The sequence below is a fragment of the Pezoporus flaviventris genome, unplaced genomic scaffold (assembly GCF_033815535.1).
Source record: "Pezoporus flaviventris isolate CSIRO_AGI_PZ_B2104156 unplaced genomic scaffold, CSIRO_AGI_Pfla_v1 ptg000015l, whole genome shotgun sequence".
Taxonomy (NCBI): Eukaryota; Metazoa; Chordata; class Aves; order Psittaciformes; family Psittacidae; genus Pezoporus; species Pezoporus flaviventris.
In genome coordinates, this window is record NW_026892563.1 from 25392167 (window position 1) to 25412002 (window position 19836).

A 19836-nucleotide genomic window follows, 5' to 3' on the forward strand; every position below is an offset into this window, starting at 1 on the left:
TTGGCAACAGCATAAGGCAGGAGTCTGGAATCATTTCCCCCTCACACAAAGTTCCCTCCAAAAGCATATGGCAGTACAGGGAGCACTCACATGATGCCAGGAAGAAGACAGTTTACTGTTACCCATTGTGTCAGTGGCTTTTAAAACCTGTACATGCACTGAAAGCTTCCAATAAACCCAAACGTGAAACGAGCACAAGTGAGTTGCCAGTGCAAACTGTGTCAGAAGCCAACTACACAGCACTGGACGTCAGCCCATGGTCACGGACCTGGGCCAGCACACAGATGAAGCAGTACAGGACAGGTGCCCAGCAGCAGGCTTCAGAGCATTAGCATCCATGCACATAGCTCATAGGAATGTGGTCAGAGAGCCTCCTGCACACACAACCCAGTCTGTCAAGCAGATTCTCCATCTGAAGTTGTATGAAGACAACTGTCACTCCCACAGCCATTCTCTACAACACATGAGCACTCACCATCTCCCAAAGGCAGACGCAGACCAGACCACCAGAAGGTCAGATGAGCACACTATCCAAACACAGGGAGCTGAAGGTGCCTGCGTGAAGTGTGGGCGAGTACAGACCATCTGGCTGCATTAAAAGGCAGATTGTGAGAGGAAGCAGCAAGCTGAGAGAGGGCTGAATAAGTTGTCTTGTAGGGAAGAACAGCGACTGGAGAAGGGTAGTGTCTTTCACTGAGCCAAAAAGGCAGGGAGAAGCGGGGCTGGGGACTGAGCTACCGAACTAATGCCCCAGTGCAGTCAGCAGCCACTCGGTGATAATCACGGCAAGCCGTGGCAGCACAGCAGCAGCAATCCTCTTCCTCTCTGTACACACTCTCCCCTTGGAAGCCTCTCCATGTAGTTCCTAATGAGCTCCTGGAACACCTCCAGAACAGCTTTCATGTTACTGGTGGCCTTTTCCTAAGCTGACTTCCTCCTCACCAGGGCAATGAAGAGAGCAGGCAATGTTTCCAGTCCACCCTTTACCTGGACTCATGGCATAAGGAGGATAGCGAGCTAGAGGATGAAAGGGGAGAACACATCCTTGTTCAGCTAGAGAGAAGGCAGCATTACGGCCAGCTGGAGACAGGACACATAGAAGCTGTATGGGGAGTAGCAGCAGGATGGAGCAGTAGAGCAGACAAGCACAGCCTGATTTGACCCTAGCAAGAGGCTAAGCAGGCATTGAATCAACATCTTTCACAGCTAAAAGGGTGCCCCAAACAACTGGCTATGCAGGGGTGCTTCCAGTTTACTGAACTGCAGATTCTTTCCCCAGCAATGCCACACTTGCACATTTTATCCTCGAGGCTCAGAGCTCCCACTCATCTCAGCACCCACTCACCTTCCATTAAAATAATACTCCAAAGAACTTGAAGTGCAGTCAACACCTACTGTTGAAACTGACCTTTTTCTCATCTTCTAGGGGTTTCCTCTACTCTTAGTAGCTTTGAGCAAGATCCTCCTAGCAAGATGCTGTTGGGATGGGCAGTTCCAGCAGCAAGAAACCAAAAGAAGATCCCTGAGGAGCTGTGTTTGAGACCCCTTTGCCCTTGCCTACTGCTAATTCAACACTAGTGTGGAGCTGAAGCCTCAGTTAGGATAGGGATGATGTTCAAAGATCAGGCACATTCATACTCAATGTGGTCTGAATCAATGGGAATCAAAGCAGGGATGGGAAGCCCCTCAATTTCCCCATTCAACCCACACCTGGTTGAAAAAACTCATACCTCCTTGAGAGCAATAAGGCTGTGCCCGTTGACTGCATGAGACACCCCTAAAATCCCAGGCATGATGGCATGATGTTAGTGTTTTGAAGATTAAAGCTCTTGCAAGCATTTCCCAGCAGGAGGGTGACGTGTAAGAGAGCTTTTCAAGATTAAGGAAACAGCTTCAGCCTGCAGCTGTGCCAGAGCACAGCCTCCTGCTCCAGTGCTTGGTTAAGATGCAGATGTCAATGCCTTAATGCTGGTCATCAGCCCACACTCACAGCTCAGGCACACTCCTGCCTGTCAGCTCCTTGCTTTTCTTGGCAAGAGAGGGAGGTGGCTGCACAGCCAGACTTGCCTTCTGTGCAGGGAAGCGGGGAGGATTTTCACTTTGGTACAACAGCAAATGCAGAACCCTGAAGTGATTGCACACTCCCCTATCCCAACCCCATTCCCTGCTGACAGCTGCCCTTAAGAGTTCTTACCTGCTTTCCCCCAAACCTCGACCACACAGGTATCATCTGTACAGCAGTCTCTTCAAAGTCTCCCAGGCCCAGCTTGAACTGGAGTCAAAACAGTGCCTGAAATATTAAACAATTTCATAGAATCACTGAATAGTTTGGGTTGGAAGGGACCTCCAAAGGTCTCCTAGTTCAATCCCCATGCAATGAGCAGGGACATCTCCATCTAGATCAGGTTGCCCAGAGCCATATACAGGCTGGCCTTGAATGTCTCCAGGGGTGGTGCACCTGCCACCTCTCTGGACAACCTGTGCCAGTATTTCACCATCTTCATTGTAAAGAATATTTTCCTCACATCCAACCTCAACCTCCCCTTTTAGTTTAAAACCATCAACCCCCACCCTATTGCACAGGACCTGCTAAAAAGTCTCTCCCCATCTTTCTTATAGGCCACTTTTAAGAACTGAAAGGCCGCAAAAAGGTCTCCCAGCAGTCTTTTCGCCTACTCCCCCCAAGCAAACAGTAGCTAGCTTGGGAAGGGCCCATGAGCCACTACAGTGATCCACAGCTCACATCTTTGCAGACCTCTTGTGTATTATAGACACATATTGTGCACCTTGGCTTTCCCCAGCACCTGAACTACCACTCCAGGCATGCTCCTGCTGTGCAGGGCAACATGGCAAGCCACAGGGGAGTAAGAAATATAAAAACTGAGGGAAACAGTAGTCTCATATGTTCTTATTATCAGCACTGGAGTTAACAAAGCCGGTGGCTGCTGGGGTGTCAGAAGTCTGACACCCTTGTGTACACACCACCCTCACCCAGCTACAAGCCTGGCTCACTGCTAGCAGGTCCTTGTTGTCAGCGAGTGCAAAGTAATCTTCAAAGAGAAACAGCTGAACAGCTGACAGAAGTGCCACCCAGGCAAATCAAAGCAGAGCTCTGGGAACAATTGAAGGCACCTGTGATTCTACTCATGAAAAGTCATTTTGCCTTTCAGCAGATGTCCCAAGATACAAATGGAATCAAAGGCTACATCTCTTCCCACCATCTGCACACACAATATGCACGTCATTTCCAAGCATGGCTTAGAAGAGGGTTTAAAGTAAGAGATTCTTCTTTTTTTAGGGTTCTGGATGTATTGTGTGGGCAGGTGTAGGAGGGAAAGCAGAACACTGGACTAAGACTAGGAACCTGATCAGATACAGTTTCCAGGGTGGTGAGAACTGCCTGCAGGCATCTGTTTCATCCCAACACAAACAAACCCAAAGGTCAACTTTTGCAGAACTGGAATAAACCTTATTTCCTAGCTTCTCCTTAGCCTGTGGCTCTCTTATTCCCAAGTCCAGCTCACAGCTAAATAGCCATGAGATGATGGAAGCTTTTGGTCATTGACCTGGCTGAGCGTGTTGGCATAAATCAACAGGCCACTACACAGATCATTTCCAGTAATTTATTTTGATTCATAATTGCATTTGGAAACACTGAACACGACACAAAATGGACACAAACATACGCACACCAGTCCTTTCAACAATGCTCACAAATGTTTCATAAAGTTTCTTGCTGAAACTTAGGGTGAAAAAAACCCAACCCAAACCAAAATGAAATACCCCACTCTCCAAGGTAGACATTTCCTCCAGAGCCCATCATTCTTCACATTATTGTTAGAGCTCCATAAAAACAAGATCTTGGGAGGCTGAGTTCCCACATTTCAGAAGGTACCTCACCTATCCACAGATTTCTGCTGTACAAACATTCTAGCAGTGGAGGAAAATCATGGGAAACTGTAAAGCTCTTCACTGCAAGCAATACAGGGAAACACATCCATAATCACGCACACTCCCTGCCCTAATGAGGCAATATACATTCATATAGAAGAAAAAAAAATAACTCAAGCACATTATTAAGACATTAGGCTGTGAGGCAGTATCCATTTTATCTTCAGAAGAAATTTTACAGCAAATGGTTTCATTAAGACACTTAAAAGCAAGCTACTTTGAAGGGGAAAAAAAAAGCACCATCATAGCATGAAGGCTGAATGTGATTAGGAGTCACAAGCAGCACAACTCAGGCTCACCAGTGACTTTTGTCATTCCAGGACAAGTTAAATGGAGAAACAGTCAATGTGGGGACCTGTGACTTGCCTACAAAAAAGCACAATGGAAGAAGACAGTTAAAGAGTGCCAAGCCACCATTTTACAGGGTGTATCTAATGGTACACATTTCTTAGTCACCAAACAGTAGGCTGCTGGCATTTGGACACAGAGGATTTAACACTACAACAGTGGCAACATTGGAAGCCTGTCCCCTGAAGAGTTGCCCTGGTCTGCAGAAATCCACACTATTTGTGAAACAACAAATGCCTTTTAAGAGGTCATGGTTAAAGCAGGATAAACTAATCTCCAAGTCAGGGTGGAGAAACATCAAGGTTAACTATTACCAAAATCCTTCCCTCTGTGAGGAGAGGGCCCAGAGATGGTCAGAAGCAGGAAAGACTTTCTACACTGCCAGCTATGTGCATATAGTTTTACAGGTGAGATGCTGATCCTTGCCTCAAGACCACACACGACCCAAAAGTCATCTGTCAAATGCAGCCTGCTCCAACACCAGGCAGTATGGATCCAGGCAGCATGGATCCAGGCAGCTGCTAACACAGCGAACCCCAGGACTGACTCTTTATGCCAAGGTTTTAATGTTTTTCTACCAGTGTGGCCAAAAACAAGCTCAATAACAGAAAATAAACTGTCCTTCGGTGCACAAGAGATCACAACAGTCTGCCCTTGTTGTAAGCGCAAAAGGGAGTGTTACCCTTCAAAGGCTTCTTGCTAATTCTCAGGGCTGTTAAAAGGAGACCTCCAATAGTAGGCATCTGAAGCTCATCCGCCCTTCTAGATGCCTTTTAGATATCCTGTTGCTTTATGCTTCCTATATCCCAAGGCATTCACAAGGTAAATCATCTCAGGAAGAAGCCAGAACTGTGAACAGAAGCCACATCCTTAAAGAGAAGAATCACCATTGCTATGCACATTACAGCCACTGAACTTCCTGTTCAATGGGGAATCAGAACTGCAATCTCCTCCAAAAATAATAATCCAGTCTTGCAACACTTTTAGTGTCCTGAATGGTTCCAGTTCCTTCTGGAAGGAGTGCAAAAATAAATCACATTTACTTTAGGATTTACCCCCACTGTACTGGAGCGGGCTTGACCAAAGGTGGGGAATGGTTACATTAGTCCAAGGTCCTTTGCTCCTGAACTGTGCTGCAAAGCCCACGTTGCCTGGGAGAACACCACTGAGTGAGTCTCAGTGTAAACAGTACAGATGAAATCCCCCATGCTAGAGCTCACTAAGAGACAAGGGACAAGCCTACGCTGACAGGCTGCCAAGTAGTAACTGGTCTCTACCTGTGGGAAAAAGTGAGCACACTGTTCAGGAGCTGCCAGGGAAGCAACCTCCTCTTTCTCCCAGCCCAGAGAAACCACTTATTTCAAACCTGTAAATGCTCCCAGAGCTTATTCAGCTCATGGGTGTATGACTGATTTCTACACATGTAGCTCACAGGGACAGAGGGGTTGGCTACCTCCACTGCAGGTGTTTGTTCAGCCCAAGAGGTCATTCTGCCTTAATCTTCCCAAAAGCCAGGAAGATGAGATCCGAGAAGACCACAAACATGCCAGCCCACATATCCTTGTCTCCAGGGTTGCCAAGCTCCAGTTCATCTCAGCAGGCACCACAAAATGTGTATATGTGCAGTGGAAGCATTTACAGACAACTCATGTGCAGACATGGTCTTTGTATTAATTTAAACTCCTACAGGCAGTCTCCAAGCTCCACATAGTCAGGTCACAGAGGAACACTTGGCACAGTCCAGCTGGTGCCTTTTTCTTCACATTAGGACCAGGGAAGTGGTCAGAAATATCTTAGTGTGTTCAGTTAGATGCAGGAAGCAAGAGAGGTGTCCCTTTTACTTCCTTATAAAAGATTGCTCACTAGGTGAAAAGAGGTAAGTGGAAATAAGGGACACTCAGTAAGTCGGTAACTCTTTCTACACAGCCTCATTTCAAGTGCAGCTGCTCCTCAATTATCTGCTGGTTATAAAAAGTGCTGCCTAAGGAAACCAAATAGTACAAAGAGGGCTATGGGTTTCACCTGAAACTGGGACACAGAATCGGGAGCAATATGGCAGGGATCTCAAGGGACACTCCCAGCCCTGCTGCCTTTTGGCACCATGCACCATCCATCCATTCTTCAGAGATAATGCACAGCAGTGCACAGTGAATTTCCATCACTAAGCCAACAGCCCCCAGCTGCCTGCCATGCAAGGGGAGTCAGTGGTAAGGATGATCTGTGCATGCTGCATGCACATCTAAAACCATCAGTAGCTAGAGCAAGGCCCTTTCCTCTGCTTCTGAACTTAGGCCTGTAACTCTCGTGCCGTGGCCCCAGTCTTTTCCAGACAGGTATTTCATACAACAGCAGGGCCAACAACATATACAAAGGGTTTAAAACAAAAAGCAACAACAAAAACCAAAACCCACAAAAAACCCAAAAACCAGTTGCCACCAAAACCTTGTTATTTCAGCTGAAGCTCAAGTCCAGGCAATGATACAGTTGCAGGCTGATGAGGAACAAGTTGCATTCTTGCAGAGCACATTTAACACATTCATTCAGCTGCCAGTGCAGGTCATCTACCCTAAAAAACAGCTCAAACACATCCTATCCCTGAAAAAGCAGAAGCCAAAGTGTTCCTTGACTTCCTGGCTTGAGAAAACACATCTGCAGTCAGGCAGCTCCACAGTGACTTGGTGAAGAGGAGACAGGATCACAACAGACCAAGACTCTACCGACCAAAAATGCTGTTAGCAGAATTGTCTACTCTCCCACATACTCCTTTCTCCCATACAGAAAGAGAGAAAAATACTTTCCATAAAGCTACTGTAACACCAGACAGTACTTGTTTTCCCCTTAGAATCCCCTGTTCCATGTTGCTTCAAAACATCTCTTTTTTACTTTGTGTATTTACCTGCTGTCTCATATCACAATCCATAATCAGTGCAGAAACACTTGAAGGGATAGGAGCCAAGGCTTCAAAACAGCACAGACCCCGCCTGCAGGAAGAATGATGAGATCGAAGATGACAGTGTCTTCTCACCCAGTTGGACAGATGAGGATGGAATAACAGCTTTAGGGATTGAAAGGTGAAGGGGTCTTACAAAGCCCTACAGGAATATTTTGCTCACAAAGGCACTTAATACAAGCATGTATACAGCTGGATGGAATAGAAGATAGAAAATAAAGATAAAAATGTACCAGAGAGGAGGGAGCTGCTCAGTGACTGCCTAGAGAGTCTCTTTTAGCCAAACAGACTTGCTTCTGTTTGGAAGGACCAGAGAGGTCCATCTCTCACGTTCAGTCTCCTGACATCTCTGAAACATCACATGTAGGCACAAGCCAGGGATTCCTTAACCTTTGCAGGAATCAGTGCACACTCTGAAGTCCAGAGCAGGTTCCTCTTGATGCCAGGGTTCACACCTAATGAAAATTCCAGTTCTCAAAACCTTGTGCTCTTCTTCCTGATAAGCTGAGCTGCACAAAGTTCCTCACAGTGGAAAAAAGCAGCAGGCTCCTCCTCTTCAAATTTGTGCATATGGCTTACTGCTTTCTGCATACTATTGCTGGCTGACAGCACGTGAAGAGCCGTTCTGCCTGGGAAAGCCTCTGATGTTGTCAGCGATGGGATACGCAGCCCATACACCAACCACGAAGAAGAGTATAGGGAGTCATAGCGGAAGGGGCCATTCTCCTGGCTAAAGAAAGTCAGTCAACATCATCGGCAGAAAGATGGGATCACACAATGTCTTCAGCAGAGCGCTGTGGAGAAGAAGACCCCAGGCTCAAGAAATGTCCCCAGTTGCATAGGAAACCCCTATTATACTGGCCAGTGTCTATCACCAAACCACCCAGGAGCCTGCGCCCAGTGTTGTCCCGCAGAGCCAGCCGAGCTTCCCTCTCAGTCACGTTGTAGCTGATGTTCAACAGCTGGATAAGGAGAATGTATCCCATGCCAGCTGTTACAATGGCACAGTACCACACACAGGTGAACGACAGAGCAGAGCTGGCAGCAGGGAAAAAGATGGGAAGGAAGCCATTTAGTTTTGGAGCAGCTGCTTTAGAGTGACTTTCTCTAGTAATCACTATCCTTTCAAATCCCCATCTGCATCTGCCACAGTGATCTCACTTTGCTGCTTTCATCAGATAATCCTTACAGGCTCTCTCAAAATTAAAGCTTCACTGCTTGCTTAATGAGAGCTTTAACTCTACCAGAGCTACTTTTGCATTGCTATTGCACAACCTAGCTCTTTACGCTTACTGTTGTAAAGGCACTTGATCCTTATTTGGGGACACAACGATGCTCACACTCAACAGATCGTGAAATGGAGCGTAGAGAAAGGTGGAGTCACTCATGCTAGTGTGCTCTGCCCATCAGTGGTAGCACTGCTCTCTGAACTTATGTCCAATGCTTCTCGCCATCCTCCCCACCAGACAAGGCACATTAATGCTGTCTGTCCTAAGCAGGTAATTTGGAGGGACAGTCACTAGATAAACAGTGAGGGATGACAGGGAGATACTACACATGTATTCTAGACTGTCAGACCATTATCTGCACTTGGGGGACAAACATATTTAAGGATGTATCTATACAGGACACAATAAAGAATTTAAATACCAGCTCCCCCAATGTTTTCTGTTTTGTTTTTCCAAATAAATGGCAAGTTTTCTCCATGTCTCAGGCTCCCTGCCTCAGCAAAAGCAGTGATGCATCCCTGCCTTCCAGAGCTTTCTAGGGAGCACTTTTTGATCAGATTTGATAGCCAACAGCACAGGCTTAGAGCACAGGCCTTCTCTCCTTTGAGGATAAGATACCTGACCAAGCCCACACTCAGCCCATCTCTCTCCCAGACAGACATCTCACCTGTAGTCAGAATAGGCCCCAGGGCAGTAGAACAATGCCACAAATGGAGTTCGGCCCCTACAAATGGTGTGGAGGGTCAGCGTAATCCCATACACAGAGGTGAGCATGAAGAAGGAGAGGGCAAGTATGAATGCTTGGTGGTTCCGCTCCCCTACACAGCTGTTAATCCTCCAAAAGGAAAGAGAAGATTACTTTGCTTAAAGGGAAAATAAACTGTTTTCTCTTTCTTCCTCCCTCCCCCAGCTGTCAGAGATCCTAATTTCCAAGGTGCTCCTATACAATACCAGCTAAGAACTTTGAAACATGTTTAAAGAAGCTTTATAGCTTTTTATAGAAAGGTTAGAGGTACAAGTCAAGAGACCAGTAGGGTAACAGTGGTAGACCGTTTATCTCAAGCTTTTAGCAAGTGTAGTAACCTTTGCTAAGACACATCATACGTTACTGCTCTTTGGCTCCAGTACAGCATACACACAGGCAGCTTGGGGTTCCCTTGCCTAGAAGGGCACTAATGCAAGTTAATTTCAGGACTGGTAGTGTTCCACAGGCCAAATCTGAAACTACCAAACCTGAAAGCCCAGATGAAAAACAGTAGAGAACCAAAGGCAATTCTGAAGGAATTCTGAATGCTGTAGAAGTTATCAGCTATCAGGTCAACCCAACCTACAACTGGTAAATCAAATGTACCGGCATTACAGTACATTAGCATGTCTTCCACGTAAATAACCCCGAGAAGAGCTGTAAAAAAGAAACCAACTTAAATAGGGGGGAAACAAAATGAGAGAGAACACATATAGGCTCAGCAGTGCAAAACCTACCAGACACAGTGGTGGTCCAGCCTCCTCACACACCTGCCACAAAGCCGGCAATGCCCTGCTCGGGCGGGTCTAACCAGCTGGCATCTAGCACACCAGTCCTTTTTCACACCTTCTGGCTCCTCAGCTGACATCCGGGAATAGCCCTGAGCTTCACCATTCGCAGCACGGCCACTGGCAGCTCCCGACGCATGGAGCCCATTGGACCTCCCTCTAACACTCTTGCTGGGCAAACCCTGGTGCAATGCCTTTTCGCCGCTTGCTGGGATGGGAAGGTAGCCAGGGTCTGTCTTGGCTCGAGACAGGGCTGTAAGCATAAGAATTAACCCGCACGTGAGAGCAACCACTTGGGAATACCCCACGTGGCCTCGCGGAACCACCTCCTGGAGAAACACATAGTACATGTAGCCCAAGGAGAAGAGCCCCAGGCTCAAGAAGAAGAGAGTCCGCTCCTTCCTCCTGTGGGTGAGGTAGTAATACCACAGCACCACGACGGGCAGGGACGTCAGGACGACCAGCCCCAGCAGGAAGTGTAGGGCGGCAACGTGGAGGAAGACGGGCAGCAGGACGAGCGGCGGCACAAGGCTGACGTTGATCTTCACGGCCCCTGCGAACCAGGGCACCCGCACCCGGTCCGCCACGGTGTCGGCAATTCTCCCCAGAGCGCCGGGGGGCAGGGACCTGCATGTCAGCCACCTGTTAGGGGGAAGCACAAGCTAGCCCGGATAGCGGACGGGGAGCCACCCCGCACCCGAGACCCTGCCGCTGCATCCTCCCGCCCCGAGGCACCCAGCCCGGCCGCCGACCCCTTCTCTCTTCCCGGTCAAGTTTCCCGAGAAGCGGGGCGCTGCTCCGCTCCCCCCCAACTCCACTCATCCAAGAGGGTACCGGCTGCCCACGGGGGACACACAGAGCCCCTGCGGGCGGCCGCTGGGCGGGGGTCTCGCAGCCGGGCGGTGTGTCGGGGGCGGCGGAGCCGTTACCTCTCGCAGCCCTCGTCCAGGTCCTCGCAGTCGCAGCAGCACGCCGCCAGGTGGTTCCTCCGGCCCCGCCGGTCCACGTACTCGCAGCAGCAGAGGGGCTCCTCCATTGCCGCGCCGCGCCCTTCCCCACCGCCCTCCCTCAGCTTCAGCCGCCGCCCCGCCTACCCGCCCGGCCGCAGGTGCCTCGCGCCCGCCACCGCCTTCTCCACAGCGGGCCCGCCCCCTTCGGCCGAGCCCGGCCGCCATTGGCAGCCGTGGGCCGCCCCCGCCCCGAGCAGAGGTGTGCGAGCAGGGGGCGGGTAGGAGCCCCCCATCCACCTGACGGCGGAACAACCCAATGCCTGCCCCCGAGAGGCGGGGCTGGCCGTGACGCGAGGGCACCTGCCTTAAAGGGGCAGTGCAACAGGTGGCGGCTCGGAACGCGTGCCCGCAGCCACGCTTAGCGCCGGGCCCTGCTCCTGAGAGGGTAACAGCCGTTTGATGGGAATTAAAGCTTTCCTTCTTTTTATGCCCCCCCCCCACACACACACTTCAGAGCATGATCCATCTCAGAGACTTCCAAACATGTGGGGAAGTTACTGGGCGAATGTTATGGTTTCATCAGAGGATCCCAAACATCCAAGTTCAGTCATTTATTTCCTTGCACTGTTTGTGCCAAGTGCATTTGATTACCTGAGCCACACACCTGCAGAACTTACCAGTATCTGGTGTTGCACCAGACCCATTCTTTCTCTCCTTTGACACGTAAAAACTGTTAATCTTTGCAACTAACACCATAACAAAGTGCCCCTATGGGGAAGCTCAGGGTATATGGATGGAAATTACAGCTTCCAAGTTCATGGGCATACAGCAGGCTATCCATCCACACTGGGCCCAGTGCATCCCTGGTGGAGACACTCTTTCTGGAGAAGGTGGTAGAAAAAGGCCCATGAAGCCTGTGGATAGGTTGCTTTCCTGGATGTATGCCTTCAGCTGCTGGGAAAATCACCAGTAAGGTCTCCAAATTATCAGAACAGTAGCACCACAGCTCTGTTTTGTCTGTGCTGAATCCTGGGCTAGTCCCATGACTAGTGAGTAGGAAATCACGTCAAACAGGTATTAAGAGAATGCCCAGGTGATAGTCCTGAATGATGTACAACCAGTAGCACTGTGGCTTTTACTCCCTTCCTTCAACAACTTACCTCCTGCACCAGGCTACCCATCTCTACTGGTTGAGAACTAGGTGTCTTTGCTTCTAATTTTTTCTGCTTCTGGACTACAGTGCATTTCTTTCACTCCCCTTCATGCTATATACATGGGCAAAGTAGGACCTTCTCATTCAGAGTGAGAAAATCCATCTTTTTACTCTGAAGTTCCCCCAGTTCCAAGTGAGGGAGGACTTGCTAAAATCTGCCAGTGCTACACCCCAGGTTGCAGGCAGAACTCAGCTGTTTGCACCATTGCAAGACAGACTGAGCACCACACCACCCAGCACTGCCCTAAAACGAGTCTGAGCTCAGAGGGATGCTGCTGCCTCCCTGGCTTGCATTTTCAATTTTCAGCTCCCTTCTTTTTACCAGCCCAAGGAAAAGGTGTTTCATCACCAGTGGGCACAAACCATGTGGAAGAGCTGAAGAGCAGCTCTTGGAGGGAAAATACCGAGGGCTGAAATTTCTCTGGGAGAACTAGAAACATATGGCAGAAGGCAGACTGCCAAAGCTCACGGTATGCGAGAGATTATCAAGCATTTCCTGTTAGTTAATTAATCTTAAAAATATTCACCCTTCAAGACTGTGACTTGCTTTGCCCTGTGGCTAAAAAAAGCACAGAGATCCTGTGGCTGTGAAACCACGACCTGTTTTTCTTTTTCCTTCAAAAAGTTCTTCATCAACGGTCATTTTTTAAGTTGGCATAAAAAGCTGTGATTTCATTAAAGGGAGCCCAGCTCTCTCCTCCTCCAAAGTCTGCAGATCCGGTAACCGGCAGTACCACTGCCCTCACTCACTCACCATGCAATCCGAGAGCTCTGTGCTTACCCTGTGATAGAGGGCTGGCAGGAGAGACAGGTCACCAGGCTACAGGAATGCAGAACTTCTTCCAGAAACCTTTATTCTGTGCACCTTTTCAGCCAAATAATAAAGAGTCCAAAGGTAACATTTGCAATCCCTACCTTGTAAGGCCTCACACATACACACACACACACACACACACACACATCTGTTCTTCCGACGTCCTGAATAGAAAGCTGATGGGGGTATTAACTCTCAGTCTTGCTGTTCTGTGTCCTGTTCAAGTGGTCAAAGCTTCTTTGGAGCACGGAAAGGGAGCTCTTTAGCTGTGGAGATACAACCATCACAGCCCCCCCAATTACTTAAGTTAGTCTTCTGCATGGGTGAGTGCTATCAAGAAAATAATGTCTCCCTCCTTTTCTTTGAAAGATTTCATGCAATTTCCTCCTCCCTGTTTCTATAAACAGTTGGCTTACTGTGCTCTCCCTAACTCTGTGCAGTTTATAAATACTAACAGTCCAGTATGATAAAGTCTCAGCACCTCACCAGACACCAGTGCAGAACATAAGCCACCCCACTCATGTTTAGTCACAGTTAATGCTCATAAGAAATGCTCTAAAGAATGTGGCAGCAAAGCATTAATTTATGTTTAATACCTGGCCCTCCCAGTACATTTTGCTGCACAAAATATGTTTAAATTATTGACAACCCTCAGAAAACACAAGGTAACAGGCACTAAGATGCATCATGATTTCCAGACTAAAGTGTTACTTGGTGGTTGGATTCTCACTTTTAAGGATTTTTTTTTTTTTTGTATTCTTTTTACACTGTGTGTTCAAAAAGCAGCTTAACACTTCAGAATTCGGAATTGTTCATGTAGTAACCAAAGAAAATGAAAATGGCATGGGAATGAAATTTATTTCTACTGTGACATTTCCAGCATTCATAAGCCTTTTCAAGCTGTGATCAAAATAGTTAATAGATAAGAACAATTTCATGTGCAAAGACACCTCTGAACAAGGAGAATTAAAAAATGGCTTCTTTTTCTACCTTTAGTGCGTGGGAGAACACAGCGCAAACTGATGATGGATAGAGGTACATGTGAACTCCATCCCAGCTTTCGTAATCTAGTAATTTGTTCTGTCACATTTTAAGATTTACTAAAAGAACTTAGAATCAGAACATGCATAAGTAAAAAACAAAGTACCAAAGTACAAATTTACTGTCCTTCACTTACTGAGTTGAAATCTCAGCCTAGGGGTTTACGAGTCCTGGACTTCAGGATCAGAGAGATACAACAGCATTCAGCAACCTTGCAATTTTTTTAGTGCTTGCAGTATTTAAGAGCCTGGAAATGTCAGTTATTGAGAAGGATTAACTCCACAGTTGTGGAGCCTCTCAGAAACATTTTTCACTGGAGATTAGGTGGCCCTGTGATACCAAAGCTAAATGAAGCTCTTACCAGTATCTAGAATATTAATGGGGAGCAAAGCCAGGATAAACCTGAATGAAGAAACCCCATAACAAGGTGACCAACTACTTAATGTTATGGTTTGAGTCTTCTTAGAAAAGAGGGTATTTTGAATTACTGTTGTCTTTGCTTTGTCATTATTCAGAACTGCATCAACACATCTCATAATACTTGAGGTGTTGAGAAACACGAGTATCACCAGGAAAGACTGGCAGACATACCTGCTCAAGCATTTCAATTGAGTCTCTTAGAACTCCCTTCACATGTTTAACCTGTTCCTTATCGTACTGAGGGATCTCCTCTTTTGATACCATTTCTGGGGATATGCTGAAAGAGATTGAGATTAAACCAGAAATATGAAACAAGCACCTCCCATGCCTTTTTAAAAGCCACTGCTCTTTGTGACGATTGCTCTGCCACTGCTAAAAGCATCCTTTTCCAAAAGCCACTTAAAAAGCTGCTTGCAGTTGAGTTTCAGTCCCTCTTGCCTTGGAGATGCTGCCTCAGACCTTCACAGACAACATCCACCAAAACCAAATGTCCTCACATTATGTCTATAATGCAAGTTCACACACTTCACAGGACATGGTCTTTCCTATGAAGTCACTTTAATGAGTTCCAAGTGATTATTACAAGAGGTCACCACACTGCTTCCATACTAGGAATCAAGTTACATTTTTTCAACTTGTTTGCTGATATCATATTCAAGAGAGGAAGCAACATTGGAGCCTCTTCTATATGCCTGAACACAAAAGACACCTAACATGGAAGTTTGAGGGGAAAAGGAGGTTTAGCAGGAGACTCACAGAAAGAGACTAAAAAGCTAAAGTGAATCTTTAGTGTTACATTTGAGATCATGCCAGTTCACACACGATGAAGTGAGCACTTTGGTTCTGTGATCAGCACTATGACATTCTCAGATGAGTCACACAGCAGGGTGATAAATGCAAGCTAAGGTTAACACTCCCCAAAAAACAACTTGCCAAAGGAGAAATTTATTACTGCAAGATGCAGTCAGACATGTCACTGGATATCAGCACACACCACAGAAAAGCAGGAAGCACCAGCAGCTTTTGAAAATTCACTGCTGAGTTTCATTGCTTAAAATTTATTTCTTTAGATCAAATCCTCACATAAGCTGGGAAGAAAGCAAAGACTGTGAATGCAACTTACTTCAAAGAGCTTTCTTCCTGAAGCTGGACATGGTAGAGGGACTGAGCTGCATGCTCTATCTTTGACAGTTTGAGAAACAGTGTTATATTCAGCAAGACCAAGAGCAGCAAGCTGTAGAGAGAAGAGAACAAAAATGAAGTCCTGTAACAACTTCAGTTGCAATGCTACAGAAACAAGATCTTGGCTAAAAACAGGTAAGAAAAGAGAAACCTTCTAAGAACCAAAAAAGGTGTGGGGGCAGCACTATACTGAAAGTAAAGATCTGTCCAAAGAATTCTTAGCCAAGTAGCATTAAGCTGTGTAATGGCAACTAGTAAGAATGACAACAGTGTCTCCTGGATCTTTTAAGATTAGGAATGAGTAAATTCTAGACTTCTTGGTTTTTTTTTTAGGATTAGACCTAAGTAAACCTGCAAGGTAGATTAGTTTGGCAAGTCAGCATTTTCATTCCTTGTGTCACTTAAGACAATTCATTTCTCTCCTATACCCGAGTGCTCCATTCAAATTATCATGCTACATGCAATGTTAACGTACAAGTGAGGTACAGACAAATACAAATAAAGACCAAGATGAACTTGAGTCAAGCCACATTTTAATGCAAATGAGTACTTACAAGACACTCATTACTACAATGATGGTGGTGGTCCTACTTACAGCATCTCTTTTCCTTCCTATAAGGCATGGAAGAGAAGGAGGTTAAAAAGCAGCGAAGAACATTCCTAAAGGATGCCGGCAGATACATGTCAGTGCCCAGCATTTCACACAGAATAGCTCAACAGCTTCTGATGGAAAAAAATAACAGATCATGTGGGTGCAGAGGATCATCTCTAACATTCACTAAGGCATTTCTGCAGTCAGCTCAGACAAGTTGGCTGGATGGTAAGGCTCTTCCTTCAAGATTTCCCCCTACCCCAGTAAGCCAGAGAACACAGCACTGGGGCATGTTCACATTAAACCTAGATAGCCTGAGAAGCCTACAGTCCATCCATTAGTAACACTCACATGTGCTGCTAGGCACACACAAGCAGATACAGGCTGCAAACTGGCTCTTTTTTGCTTGCTCTCCTCACATTAGTCTGACAATCAGGGTCAAATAAAATTCTCCTGCGATCTGTCTCATCCTTATTGACTTGGTTTATATATCAGCTTGAAGGCAGCCTTTCAAAAGAACACCTGCTAGCCATCAAGCCACAGGGACCAGACACTAGTGAGAGAGAGTGTGGCAGTCCTCTCCAAATTGAGTTATCCCTCCCACCATGGGCAGGCCAATCTTTAAACGTAATTTCCTGTTTCCCTAAAACACACTTAGTATGGAACATAGTAAAGAACATGAGTTCCTTACACTCATATTTGCTGCCATGGACAAAAGGCATGCACAAAAGCTGAGACACACACACTCACCTGAAGAGGTGGAGCAGCAGTAGCAAAATTAAGTAATCAGGAAGTAATCTCACTCAGGTAAAGAGTCCATTACACATGCTGTTGATCTAAATATTCTCTCATTGCTATACTCAGTGTTGTCTCCCCTCTTTAGGAAAGGGCACTTACTGCTGCTTTACTGTGTACAATTCAACTTGTGTCACGAAATCCACTGTCCTGGGTTCAGCAGTAGCAGTCATGTTTTTCCTTTGTGTTAACTGGTGCAGTGCTGTGTTTTGACTTCTAGCTTGAGAACAGTGTTGGTGAAGCCGATGTTTTCGGTTGTTGCTAAGTGATGTTTACCCTGACCAAGGACTCTGTGAGGCTCATGCTCTGCCAGGGAGGAGGGGAAGCTGTGAGGAAGCAGAGATGGGGCGTCTGACCCGGGCTAGCCAGGGAGGTATTCCATACCACAGCACGTCATGCCCGGGGTGGGGGGGGTAACTGGGAGTTACCCGGAAGGACACGGGCTTCCGGGTGGAACTCGCTTTCTTGGCCAGTGGTATCGTATTCTCTTCCCTTGTTATTTTCCCTTATCATTGTTTTAGCTGATAGTAGCGGTGGTGATTTGTTGCTGGACTGTTCTTGTCTCAACCCGTAGGAGTTGCACTCTCTCGATCCTCCTCCCCGTTCCTCCGGGAGCGGGGAAGGGGAGAGCCCTGGTGCGGGGGGGGGGGGGGGGGGGGGGGGGGGGGAGACGGACACGGAACAGATCTGACTGGATTGGTAGTCACTCGTCACAATGCTGATTTATTGATCTCACAGTTTCAGTATATCATATCTTATGTCCATCCGGTATTTGCTGTATTAGTGTTTTTCAAGTGTGGGGCTTGGGCTAAGGTTTTTATCCCATTGTACTTTATGGTAATGACTTGTAATACAATAGAATCATTGATCATGAAACTGATCTGGCTTATGTTCCCAGTGTGGTCACCACCTTTATATCCACCCCTTATTCCATACCATTCACGTCGTGCTCAGATCCCACATTTTCAATACACCATCGCTCTCCCACATATATACATCCATATACATACAGACCAAGAGGAAAAAAATCATTTTCTTAGTGCATGGACCAATCCCTATAATGCTGCCGAGTCCATTCGGTCCATGATGTTCAAAGTTCATTCTCTGTTGGGATGATGGCTGGAGGGAAGTCAGGGCCAGTCGCTGGTGACCTGGAGACTGTCGTGGTTTAAACCCAGTCAGGTAACTTGTTCACTCACTCCCAGTGAGTGGTGCCGAGCTGACAACAATCGAGGTCCATGTCCGTCTCCCCCCCCCCGCACCGGGGCTCTCCCCTTCCCCGTTCCCGGAGGAACGGGGAGGAGGATCGAGAGAGTGCAACTCCTACGGGTTGAGACAAGAACAGTCCAGCAACAAATCACCACCGCTACTATCAGCTAAAACAATGATAAGGGAAAATAACAAGGGAAGAGAATACGATACCACCGGCCAAGAAAGCGAGTTCCACCCGGAAGCCCGTGTCCTTCCGGGTAACTCCCAGTTACCCCCCCACCCCGGGCATGACGTGCTGTGGTATGGAATACCTCCCCGGCTAGCCCGGGTCAGACGACCCGTCTCTGCTTCCTCACAGCTTCCCCTCCTCCCTGGCAGAGCATGAGCCTCACAGAGTCCTTGGTCAGGGTAAACATCATTTAGCAACAACCGAAAACATCGGCTTCACCAACACTGTTCTCAAGCTAGAAGTCAAAACACAGCACTGCACCAGTTAACACAAAGGAAAAACATGACTGCTACTGCTGAACCCAGGACATCCACCATTCTCTGCTACACATCAGAGCACAGATGCTCCTCATCTCTGTAAGTATAGCTAATATTATATGTGCTAACAGCCAAGTTTGTGGTGCCTAAGGACAGTGGAACTCCAAGAAATGCTTCAGTGATCCAGGAATTACAGAAGCAGGTGGGAAATAGAATCACAGAATGGTTTGGGTTGGAAAGGACCTTAACATCTAGTTCCAACCCCCCACCACAAGCAGGAACACCTTCCACTAGACCAGGTTGCTCAAGGCCCTGTCCAACCTGTCCTTGAACACTGTCAGGGATTTGCAGCCACAGCTTCCTTGGCCAACCTGATCCAGTGCCTCACAACTTCTTCCTTATATCAAACCCAAATCTCCCCTCTTTGGCGTAATAAATAGACTTAGACTCCTGAATATAAAAAAAAAAAACAAACAAAACCCAACCAAAACCAAGATCACAGGGCCAAGAGTTGAAAGACCAAGTTTAACCAACTCATGACTTGGGTATGCAGTTATCTGAAGAAATAAAGCAAATTTTCACCAATTTTACATAAGTCATACTGAATTACTTTCTGATCCCAGTTGATTTTCAATCCTATACAGGTACAGTGTAGACATTTCAGGCATTGGATGGGGTTTTTTTTGTTTGTTTTAGAAAAAGAAGGTGAGATTAGGTTTGTATTCATGAGATACTCATCATAAGTAATTATGCATGCTCCAAATCTATTTTATGCAGGCTTAAGCATACTAAAGCATAGACAGTGAAAGTAGCATATACACAAGTGTTACTTTTGCACTATTCTAAGAGTCAGTTTTCTGGAATACACCTTCTGGAAAACACTTGATATAAATATTCCTACCTACTATGCTGCTCTGGGACTGTACTCCCATGTCACCAGAGGAGTGCTGGGAAGAACGTTTGGGAAGCGATTCTGCCAGACTCCGGTGTAAAGTGCGTCGTCTTCGTCTCAGGGCAACTAATTTTCCAGTGTCTTCTATGGACTGATTAATTGCATATTCCTCCATTAGGAGATCTGATTCTGCAGTAGGAAAACAACAGTTACCCAACTTTCAAATGG

General features: G+C 46.8%; 2 protein-coding genes across 9 annotated transcripts in view; both read right to left on the reverse strand.

The window, feature by feature from the left end:
- Window positions 1-285: 285 nt before the first annotated feature.
- On the reverse strand, window positions 286-11263 carry ZDHHC23 (zinc finger DHHC-type palmitoyltransferase 23). 3 transcript variants are annotated; one of them, XM_061453815.1, is made up of 4 exons: window positions 10941-11263; window positions 9961-10653; window positions 9146-9313; window positions 286-2290 (listed from the first exon to the last, which is right to left on the reverse strand). In XM_061453815.1, the coding sequence occupies exons 1-4, from the start codon at window positions 11045-11047 to the stop codon at window positions 2227-2229; spliced, it is 1032 nt and encodes a 343-aa protein (XP_061309799.1). In that variant the 5' UTR covers window positions 11048-11263; the 3' UTR covers window positions 286-2226. The 3 variants fall into 3 exon arrangements, with proteins under 3 accessions (XP_061309799.1, XP_061309800.1, XP_061309798.1); XM_061453816.1 differs by lacking the exon at window positions 286-2290 and adding an exon at window positions 3610-4317 and having other exon boundaries at window positions 10941-11262; XM_061453814.1 differs by lacking the exon at window positions 286-2290 and adding an exon at window positions 7569-8287 and having other exon boundaries at window positions 10941-11262.
- A 1748-nt stretch (window positions 11264-13011) lies between these two features.
- The window catches only part of GRAMD1C (GRAM domain containing 1C), a 64353-nt gene continuing 57528 nt past the window's right edge, over window positions 13012-19836 (reverse strand). For 4 of the 6 annotated variants that reach the window (XM_061453808.1, XM_061453807.1, XM_061453809.1 and 1 more), the window contains 5 exons: window positions 19618-19797; window positions 16186-16243; window positions 15573-15683; window positions 14621-14726; window positions 13012-13254 (listed from right to left, as the gene is read on the reverse strand). In XM_061453808.1, coding sequence (XP_061309792.1) covers window positions 13177-13254; window positions 14621-14726; window positions 15573-15683; window positions 16186-16243; window positions 19618-19797 — 533 coding nt within the window. In that variant the 3' untranslated portion in view covers window positions 13012-13176. Of the gene's footprint in view, window positions 13255-14620; window positions 14727-15572; window positions 15684-16185; window positions 16355-19617; window positions 19798-19836 lie in introns of those variants that run through there. The other 2 variants (XR_009743470.1, XM_061453810.1) reach the window with 2 other exon arrangements.